This window comes from Aulonocara sp. 'chitande type north' Nkhata Bay, linkage group LG20 (genome assembly GCF_057382095.1).
Source record: "Aulonocara sp. 'chitande type north' Nkhata Bay isolate Kocher_YH1m ecotype deep benthic linkage group LG20, A_spYH_male_GT1.1, whole genome shotgun sequence".
Lineage (NCBI taxonomy): Eukaryota > Metazoa > Chordata > Actinopteri > Cichliformes > Cichlidae > Aulonocara > Aulonocara sp. 'chitande type north' Nkhata Bay.
In genome coordinates, this window is record NC_141363.1 from 2,184,950 (window position 1) to 2,195,990 (window position 11,041).

At 42.6% G+C, this 11,041-nt stretch overlaps 1 protein-coding gene across 1 annotated transcript in view; it reads left to right on the forward strand.

The window, feature by feature from the left end:
* calcoco1a (calcium binding and coiled-coil domain 1a) overlaps positions 1-11,041 on the forward strand; it is a 17,636-nt gene extending 6,595 nt beyond the window's left edge. The window contains exons 4-15 of the mRNA XM_086277492.1: positions 2,573-2,775; positions 2,947-3,159; positions 3,381-3,529; positions 3,622-3,691; positions 3,787-3,942; positions 4,311-4,565; positions 5,545-5,670; positions 5,882-5,977; positions 6,713-6,800; positions 6,979-7,226; positions 7,451-7,542; positions 9,040-11,041. Of these exons, the coding sequence (XP_086133618.1) occupies positions 2,573-2,775; positions 2,947-3,159; positions 3,381-3,529; positions 3,622-3,691; positions 3,787-3,942; positions 4,311-4,565; positions 5,545-5,670; positions 5,882-5,977; positions 6,713-6,800; positions 6,979-7,226; positions 7,451-7,542; positions 9,040-9,067 (1,724 nt within the window). The 3' untranslated portion in view covers positions 9,068-11,041. The remainder of the gene's footprint in view (positions 1-2,572; positions 2,776-2,946; positions 3,160-3,380; positions 3,530-3,621; positions 3,692-3,786; positions 3,943-4,310; positions 4,566-5,544; positions 5,671-5,881; positions 5,978-6,712; positions 6,801-6,978; positions 7,227-7,450; positions 7,543-9,039) is intronic.

Below are 11,041 nucleotides of genomic sequence, written 5' to 3' on the forward strand. Positions count from 1 at the left end.
ACAGCCCGGTACTCTGTCTCATCATCCCTGCTGATGCATCCAACCACCGCAGAGTCATCAGAAAACTTCTGAAGATGGCAGGTCTCTGTGCAGTGGCTGAAGTCTGTGGTGTAGAGGGTGAAGAGGAAGGGGGAGAGGACAGTCCCCTGTGGTGCTAATCACCTTGTCAGACACACACTGTGGGAGACGTACATATTGTGGTCTTCCTGTCAGGTAATCACAATCCAGGACACCAGAGAAGCATCCACCTGCATCGCTGCTAACTTATCACCCAGGAGGGTCGGCCTGATGGTGTTGAAAGCACTGGAAAAGTCAAAAAACATGACCCTCACAGTGCTCGCCGGCTGGTCCAGATGGGTGTAGACACGATTGAGCAGGTAGATGATGGCGTCCTCTGTTCCGAGACGAGGCTGATAAGCGAACTGAAGGGGATCCAGATGTGGTCTTACTATGGGTCGCAGCTGGTCCAGGATGAGCCTTTCCAGGGTCTTCATGATGTGGGAGGTCAGTGCCACGGGCCTGTAATCCTGGGGGCCACTGGGACGAGGCGTCTTTGGTACAGGGACGAGGCATGATGTCTTCCACATCACCGGGACCCTCTGCAGACTCAGACTCAGCATAAACAGTTTATGAAAGACTCCACACAGCTGGGGGGCACAGGCCTTGAGGACAAGGGGACTCACTCCGTCTGGTCCAGCAGACTTGCCTGAGTGAAGTCTCCTCATTTGCATCTCAACCTGGTATTGAGTGAAGGTGATGGGTGGGGGAGGGGTGTCAGGAATCTCACAGGAGGCAACATGTGAAGAGAGAGGCTGGCACAGTGGTGTGGCTCTGGATTCCAGGCTGACTGCAGGTGAGGTTGTGGGGGTGGGAGCAGACACTGTGGTGTCGAATCTATTGAAAAACAGATTCAACTCGTTGGCTCTATTCTCACCTCCCTCAGCTCCCCTGCTGTTGGTTGGCCTGAATCCAGTGATGGTCTTCATGCCCCTCCACACCTCTCTCATGCTGTTCTGCTGGAGTTTCCACTCCAGCTCCAGCTTCAGCTTCAGACTCCAAAGTGTATGAATAATGGCTGTATTCCACTTAGGGGAGGTCCCCCTTTTGCACATTCTGTTTTATTGCCATGAAATAGGAAACTTAATGGAACTAGGAAGACAGGTGGATGCTTCTCTGGTGTCCTGGATTGTTGATTACCTGACAGGAAGACCACAATATGTACGTCTCCCACAGTGTGTGTCTGACAAGGTGATTAGCACCACAGGGGACTGTCCTCTCCCCCTTCCTCTTCACCCTCTACACCACAGACTTCAGCCACTGCACAGAGACCTGCCATCTTCAGAAGTTTTCTGATGACTCTGCGGTGGTTGGATGCATCAGCAGGGATGATGAGACAGAGTACCGGGCTGTGGTCGACTCCTTTGTCACGTGGTGTGAGCAGAATCATCTGCAGCTCAACGTGGCAAAGACCAAGGAACTGATCGTGGACTTCAGGAAGACCAGGAAACACTTGACCCCTGTTTCAATCCAGGGGGTCAGTGTTGACATTGTGGAGGACTATAAATACCTTGGAGTACACATTGACAATAAACTGGACTGGGCTAAAAACACCACAGCACTTTACAGGAAGGGCCAGAGTCGTCTCTATTTTTTGAGGCGACTGAGGTCCTTCAACATCTGCCAGAAAATGCTGAGGATTTTCTATGAGTCTGTGGTGGCCAGTGCGATCCTCTATGCTGTTGCATGCTGGGGGAGCAGGCTGAGGGTCGCAGATGCCAACAGACTTAATAAACTGATCCGTAAGGCCAGCAATGTTGTGGGGATGGAGCTGGACTCCCTCAAGGTGGTGTCGGAGAGGCGGATGCTGTCCAAGATAAAGACAATGTTGGATAACACCTCCCACCCACTCCATGACATGTTGGTCAGTCACAGGAGCTCGTTCAGTGAGAGACTGAGATTACCGAAAAGCACCACTGAACGACACAGGAAATCATTCCTGCCTGTGGCCATCTCCCTGTACAACGCATCCACTTAACACACTGTTTGCTGCTACAGCTACACATGTTTCTTTTCCAAATATTTATTTATAAGTGACTTATGTATTTATGTATATATATGTATATATTGTACTATTCTTAGTTAGCGTATTGTCTGTCTTGTCTTAATGTTGGTTTAAAATGGAGCAATGTAACAAAAAATAATTTCCCCCAGGGATCAATAAAGTATTCTGATTCTGATTCTGATTCTGATTCTTTCCCTACTTTGACAAGTCAAAATGTTTGCTGTAAAAAGGGTCTGTGAAATGGATTTTTGATGGCAAACACATCATCTTAACCAGCAATATAATACAAATAAATGTATTAGACTCATAGTTCATATTTACCAGAACATTAATTTAAATTGTGATTAGATGTTCCAAAATTATAGGTATGTAATTTAGACTGACTAAAAGTATAATGGGAAGTAGGGTCTAAATTAAAGCATGGCTACTTTGAAAAACAATTATTCTTCTCTGCAGATTGTAATATAACCTTTTGCTTTTTTTGCTTTTTTTTTTAAATCACTATTTTAGCTTCCTACCTACCCAAGCCCAGCTCCCAGGAGTATGAGTTCGTATATATTGATGCTAAAGGGAAGGTGTGCTCTCGCAGCTCTAAATTCACTTTTTGTGCACCAAAGCCACTTGAGGATCTGGTGACTCTTGAGGAAGACTCCCATGGAGAGGAGGCAGGCACAGATATGCTGCTGGTAGTCCCCAGGGCTGAGCTGCTGCAGGTGAGTGGATAAGATACTGCATGGGAGAGTGTGTGTTTTCAGTTTTGCAAAATTAACGAGTGCTTATAAAACACATCTGCTGGGGGGGGATCAATACTCTTGTTTACTGCAGTTACACAAAGACGGGCACACAGTCATGCTGCTTGCTTCCTCTGTTCTCTGTCTTGTTAGAATCGACTGCAGGAATGTCTGCGAGAGCGCGCTGAGCTTTTGCAGGTGCAGGAGGCGGTTAAAGAGCAAAGAGAGAAAGAGAATGAGGAGTACAAGCGAGCGAGAGAGGCCTGGGACAGAAGACGCAAAGAGCTGGAGGGTGATATCGCCAGGCTTCAGAAAGAGCTGAACCAAACTCTAGAGAAGCTTGATGAGCTGCAGAAGAAGCAGAAGGTGATGTATGAAGCTTATGCAAATGGTGGGCACAGTCATTTGATTAGAACCGATGTGCCTGCTTCCATTTCCCTACAGCAGTGCCCTCATTCTCAGATAAAGCATTTCTGCTTAAATAATGTCCCTGTGTGTTAAGTGTAAAAATGTAAGCAGGAGACATTTAAGAAATTGCCCGAGTTCTTATATTAACACAAAAATTAAACACGCCTCTGGTCTGTTAGGAGGAAAAGGCATTAGGAGAATCACTAGCCCAGGAGAAAACTGCTTTAATGGATGCCAGGGAGGCAAGCAAAGCGCGAATCCGAGAGCTAGAGGACGACATCAAAACCCTGGCACAGAGAGCTGTGGAAAAAGAGACCGAGTTAGAGAGGTTTGACATGGTTTTCTCATTTGTCCTTCTTTTACTTTTATGTGGGTCCTGTGAATAGTTTTGATTGTCTATAACAAAATCTGTATGTGCAGAATTAAGGAAAGAGCCAGGAGGGCAGGAGCTCTGAGAAAAGAAGAGGAGAGTGAGAGAAGAAGCCTGCAGGTGCACAGTTCAAAACATACTGTGTAACATAGTAAAACATGGTCCTCCCCCCCCCCAACATCTCAGTTTTCCCATCTCTTGCCTTTTTTCCTTAGACTAAGCTGGAACAAACAGAAAGCGAGCTCAAAATCCTGTCAAAGGAGTTCCAGGGCCTGAGGAACTCCCTCGCCCAAAGAGACACCAGTGTCCTGCAGCTTCAAAACACCATCACCACCCTCACCCAGAAACTCACCACAGCCCACAGGAAAGAGGTCAAACCAAAGGACTTATTAATGAATGTTTTAGTGGTTGAAACTCGACCAGGATGCTCACTCAGAGGATGTAAAAATAGGATTTTTGTTTGTTTGTTTGTTTTCAACTCGACTCTTGTGAAATGTGTTACAAGTATTTGGACATAAAATCAGAATTGATTTTTGGGGGGAAAGTGATCACTGCTACTTTATTTGGAACATGTTTTTTTGTATTTTAACTCAGCAATTATGTTTTAAAAGAATTACAAACAAACAACAATGACCAGTTCAAATCCACTCTTAGATATGTTTGGGTCTGGCAATATACAGAAAATCACCTGAAGTATGAGATGAGTAACCAACATGGTTTCTTGGTCCTTTATGCACAGGCGGAAAATGAGGCATCTCTGAAAGAAATGCGTAGCCTGCGTGAGCGGCTGCACATGAGCGAACGAGCTGCTGAGGGCTTGAAGAGTGACCTCAGCTCTATGGTTGCCCAGAGGGATCAGGGGCAAGCTGAACTGCATCAGGCTCGCCTTCAGGCTGCTCAGCTCACCCTTCAGCTTGCAGATTCCAGTCTGGCCCTGAGGGAGGGAAGAGCCCACTGGGCCCAGGAGAGGCAGAACATGCAGCGCTCGGCTGAGGTACTGCATCGCTGTAGAGCATGAAATCTGGAAAATGTAGAATGTCACTAATAAATGCCACGAGGTTTCAAAGTGAAATATTCCCATGGCATCAATAACAATTGTATGCAGCATAATAAAAGAAGAAAAAACGATCAGTTTTTAAATGCTTAAAGAGAAATGAGAAAAGGGAGATTTATATCAATATTAGCAGGTGCGACATTATGTTGATATGAAGGTGCAAGGGAGAGGGTAGCAATATATTGCTATTATACATCTGAACAGTTTGTTATATTTTTGATAAAAATGGTTTAAGTATGTCACACCCAGTAGACCTGATTTTATTTTTACAAGTCTTTGTTTTGATTCAAAGTTGTTGCAGGGTTTTGTATTTGTAATATTTGGTATATGTAACATTCGACATATGAAGTGGATATTAATAATAATGAGAAAAAGAACAAAATGTTCTATAGTTCTCAAAATGGGCCTATATGGCTGGTTCTACTAAAAGTACTGGGTCACACCTCTGACTCTTTGAATTCAGGTGTGTTCAATCCTATTGCCTGATGTGTATTACATGAAGTACCTATTCTGAAGAGCTTAAATTGAGCGTGGTACCGTAATATGATGCCACCATTGCAATGAGTCAGTTTGGGAAATTTCTTCCTCAATCAACTGTAAGTGGTATTATTGGAAAGTGGAAGCATTTAGGAACTACAGCAACTCAGCCATGAAGCGGCAGAGCATGTAAAGCTACAGAGAGCAGGGGCCCCAACGCTATTCTGACCCAGTAACTCCAGAGTTTCAAACTCCCTTAATATCAGCATGGAAACTGCACCAGGAGCTTCATGGCTGAGCAGCTTCTGTAGGTGTAATGTGTAGGTGGTATGACATCGAGTCAATATTTGAGTCCATAACCTAAAGATCGAATGGCAGAGGCAAATAAATTATATATGAAGTAAATACAGTAAGTAGTAGTGTCTGTGTGTCACCCTCATAGAAAGACCATGAGCGTTTGGAGAAACTCAGCCAAGAGATGCAGGCGATGGAGGAGAGGCTGCAAGAGGAAAGGATGGAGAGAGTGAAGCTAGAGGTTGAGCTTGGAAGAGAAAAAGATTGCAACCGGGTGAGAGAAGCTGCTTCATATACATTATAGCCTACTCTGTATCTGTGTGAACAAATAGTTTTGTTTGAACTGGCAAAAACAAGGTCAAACTCAGAATGAGCATCATTTAGATGTTGGCTGTTTACTTCTAGAACATCACACAAAAGTCAAAGTGTCTTTCGAGTGGGTCTAATATACCTCACCCTGCTGTTTTGTGATATCTGGCTTGTAGGTTCAGCTGAGTGAAACCCGTAGGGAGCTTCAGGAGCTGAAGGCCAGCCTGAGGGTTGCCCACAAAGAGAAGGAGCAGCTGCTTGCAGAGAAACAGGTTAGAAACCTTGTCTGCCACGGTGCATGATTTGAATCAGTACTGACAGAAACTAGTTTTAAAAAGCAGCGAACGATAAACTCTGGGTGGGTAGTGTACTTATTTAACACTGTGCGTGTGTGGTGTCACAGACTTTGTGCCATTATCAGTTGCTGAGGTCTCATGGTTTAGTTTTTAAATGTAAATCTAGTTTAGTGTGTGACTATAAAGCCTGGGCACACCCCTGCAATTTTTTCTAAAATCTTTGTATTAATAATGAACACACATCCTTACTGATATAACAACAGTAATACTCTTATTGTGAATGACCCTGCTGTTGGGAATCATCTCCCTGTGGTTGTCCTCTTGTTATTGTGCAATATAATTTGTTTACAGTGCAATATAAATCGGTGGATTTCAGGGCAGTCGGTGCTGTTGTTGTTAAAGTGCCTGCAGAGTTTTGTTGGCTAACTACCATAACATTTTCACTCTGAAGGCAGAAGTAAATATTCAGTTCTTTTTCTAAATTACTGTCCAGCCTAATTATAACTCCAGCCATATCTAAGTACAACAGCCAATGTGCGGCACATGAGAAACCAAGGAAGGACTTAAATGTTCATTGTACTGTGGTAACATTTATATAATGGCAAATGTTTCCGTTGTGTTTTCACAGTGCAATAATGTTACGTAGTGCTGGTTTGAAGAGGTCTGACATTTTGAGGGTTATAAGGGTGATGACTGCATTTTTCACCACAGGAGTTGATGGAGTACATCTGTCAGCTGGAACAGAAGATGGGAACAGTTGCAAGCGCCAAGTGGAACTCGGCCCCAGTTGCCTCTACAGGTGAATTGAGCTACACATCAATCTACTGTATGCCCTGCAGATGTGAACAATAAAAGTGTTAACTATCATTCAAGAGCCACACTAAATATTGTTCAGATTGGCCCGTGTTGTGGACGACAAGAGCAGCGCTCTGAGGAAAAGTGACCGCTATTTCTTAACTAATGTTTCTGTCTGGCAGGCCGTCCTGACAGTGTGTCATCTGACTCGGAGGATGAGAACCCAGAGGCTTTGCAGATCCTCCACCCCCCGACCCCCCTGGCACACTACAGCCTATGTGAGCAGGGGCAGCCTGACTCGTTGCTCCTTGCCACCCCTCCTCTCTCCCCCAGGGAGGTAAGCAGGAGGGAAGTGGTCATCAACCAGCCGGCACCGCTCTCCCTTCCACACCAGGCCACCGCTGACACTCTGGCACACAGCTCTGATTCGGTGAGACGTGCACCATAATTATATGTGATATTGAAACTGAGCTATGCCTTCATGCTGATAGCCATGCACACCAGTTAAACATGGGCAGTGGGTCGTTTGATATAGACATTATCTCCTAGTACCAATTAGGCTGCTAGTGTGCAAGTTATTGGATGGTAATAGCTGCTGGATAGAAATGTGTTAAGTGTCATCCTGTGCGTGTGTGTGTGTTTTACTGTATTAAGGAGGAGGAATGCGATCCACGTGAGTGTAGAAGGAACAGCTCTGGGGAGGAAACGGCTCTTTTGTTGCCTGACCCCATGGATACTTTTCTCAGGTACAGCTTTCCACTACAAACGCGTACCCTTATATGTTTATACATGTAACACTTACTCTTTATACCCATTACTGTGAAGTGTTAACGGAGTAATACTCTTTTTCTTTTCTTTTTTTTAACCAGTATTAAAGTATAAACTTTATGTATTTACAGAAAATTAGGTTAAAATGTTAAAAGCCAAAGTTATCCCTTTGATTTTGATCAGCGTTAGGATGGGGTACGATAGTACAGATCATAGAATACATTGCATTGTTAAAAAGTCTTTTTTACCAGTGAAAGAGAGACAAAGTGTACAATATCTAAAGAAGCAAAGATTTGTGATCATTTTTCTTCTTCTTTTAAACACTGAAAAGACCTTAATTCACAAACAATACCTCCATATTAACATGCACCATGCTATTTTCAGATTATTGCATTAGTAGTAACAATCTATTAATATCATATCTAATAATATATCCGTGATGAGGGCCATGCTACGGCAGACATAGTACTTATATTTTGCTAATATGTGTAGTACGGGACAGTTTTTACTCAAGCATATTTGTTCTTCAACCGCTTCCTTTTACTATTACAAGGAAGTATTTAATGTCGCAGATGATATAACAGTTTCATAAACTGCTAGTGTTATAGCCTCTAAAAGTCAGAAATAACTTCTTGTCGGCACTCAAAATACACTGAAGGATATTCTCAATAAAGGGTGTAGGATTGCTAAACACGTGAGGGATTGCAACAAATTGTGCACAGGTGAAGATTTAAGGTTCAAAAAAGATTTGCGTTGCTGACTGCATATGGAAATGAAAATTTCTCTGAGGCAAAACAAGCCACCAGATATCACCCCGTCGTGCTGGCTGGTTTTAAACTCTAGCATCGTCTTTATATTTTATGAGCTCATGACTTGATTTGTGTGTACAGTCTTAGTCGGCAAAGTAATTAAAGAACAAAGCCGCTATAAAACTGCAGTGGGGTAAAAAGTATCATATTTCTCCCTGGAACATAGAAAAGTATCTCAAAACTGGGGAGTGAACTAATGTATGTATGCCTGAGTAAATGTACTCCGTTACTTTCCTTCACTGGCTTCTCGCAGAAATGGTTTGATGCGTGCACAATGAATTCAAAGGTATCTAATGCACACAGACATGTGCAACTAGTTATTTATGGTGGCACGGTGAATATGACTCGAAGATGGAAGTTTTGAATACGTGGTCGTAAAAGAAGTTGAGTCAGGGTGAAGCGAGGGAGGCTGTTTGAGACACATTCGGGGCATGGGAGGGGCGAGATGGGAGGACAAGGGGACAGACGAGTTGACAGCAAGCTGTAGCAATGATTTACCTGAGGGGTGTACCGCAGTCACGGGCCAATTTTCAGCATCATTAAGGCTCTCGCTCTCCCACTCACCCACTCCTTTCGTCTCGCCTGCTCTTTCAACCAGAATGTGTGTTTCTTTCCATTTTTAACACACTCACACATCCTTTCTCTCTCCTTTGTTTCTTCCTCCAGTGGTTCAGCTGACACCTCGCTCTGGTAACCAGTGGACACCTACCCACAGCAAGTGATCAAAAAGGGAAAGAGGGACCTTGTTGTTTCCGCATTACTTCCTATAACAAGCACAAATACAGCTTATGCTCTATATACAGACAGAATTTTAATATGCAATTATGTTGTATCTGCCATAAACCTTGTTTTTTGTCTTTCTAGATTGCTGTGTTTTTACCCTGACTGTTTTTGCCAGCGGTGGCAGGTCAACACAATATTTATGACTGACATAAGAGTGGTGCACAGTTTGAAGCAGCAGGCTTTTAGACGTGGGCTCTGGCATTTGAGAGTTTGCAGGCTGTAGCAGAATGATTTCTGTTGAATCATTGCTATGTCGAGAGCTTTACGATGGATGTTATGTCGTTTTTATTGCATTTGTGATCAGGAGTCATGACAGGCACTGTAATTATGATGTTTTGTGCAGGCCCAGCTCCGCTGGAAATCATAGCAAAACTCTCTTCCAGCATTAAATTCTCCACAGCAGCTTCGAGCACTTTTCATGGCGGCATAAAGTAATGATACAGCATCATGCTAAATTATATTGCAGTAATGTAGGTCTATGACATCATATTTCTCCTCCATTTACTCAGAACTAAGATTTGATTTGAACTTTCTTGTATGCATTAGCAGGTGATTGTTGTCATGCAGATGCAGTTAAGGTGATTTAGGGATGCTGACGCTTAGGACGAGCTTTTGAAATAGAAAGCTTATTCAACAGATTGTGCTTCAGGTCTATTTAAATAGGGACGACATGCAACTTTCTACTTGAGTAACTTCACATAATCGTTATTATGAAATTAATGTTTATTAGCTTTACACTGCAAAGCTGCAATTTTTTTTATTTATTAATGAACCTGGGTTTATTGAAATTCTCTAGCTGCTCATTCGGGATATTTAGCATCAGCCTTTATCACAGCTAGATTGCACAGAAATCATGGTGATGCAGTTCTAAATTTGTGCCTAAAATAATGAAGTAGAGTCATCTTTATAGATCCTGACATCAGAATCATGGTGTTGATACTTTCCCCCAGCCCTGAGGTAATATACTGCCTAATAAAAGAAATGCTGCCTACGTTTTAATCAATATTATATGCATTTTTCATGATTTTCTATTTATAATTAATTTGAGTTATGCTGCAATTAAACTATATTCAGGTTTAGTTTGAAACAGGTGTACAGTTTTCACAGTTTGTGCAATGTGTAACAAAATTTTCCATGCTTGGCTAAGAGAATTTACTAGATACCTTGATGCTTGATTTTATCTGCTGTATTTGCACCCTATTTTTACTAGAGAAGAGTTTTTAGATGAAAAGTTGATATTGATACTCACCAATATGCCATCTGTGTCCTTCATCATTGTTATCATAACCATTACCCACGTGTGTTGTGTTTACTCACGTTTTATCTCTTTTCTATTTTTACTTTATGCTTTCAAATACTTTAATGGGTTGTTTAAAGGTTACGTTGTTGCAAGGTATTGGTGCTAATGGAAGGGAGTGATGCCAACATCGTATGGTAAAGGTAGATGTAAAAAAATACATATGGAAGGAATTGATCCTAATGTTTAAGTTTATAAAATTAGGAGTGAAAGAAGTAAACGTCTTTCCGACGCCTCATTTACCTTGTGTTACACTACATATGTGGATGGTTGAAAGGTTTTAAGGAGCCCCGTGTTCTTTCCCAGAAGATGGCACACTAAACGTATTCTCAGTAGTCCTTGTTTGTAGTTGTAATCTGACTTTATGTCTCAAGGAAGTTATCTTTTTGTTGTTCCACTGAGATCTCCAGTACGAGTGCTCCTCATCAGGACACTGTCTCACACCGCAATAAAACTCCAGTGGTTACGGTTTGTTTTGAACTTCTGTATGTGAAGGTTATCCCACATGTACACTGTGTATTTTCTTACCAGTCATGTAATGGGGTTTGGGTGGGGTTCTGCATAATAAAAACGTTTATGTATCCATTA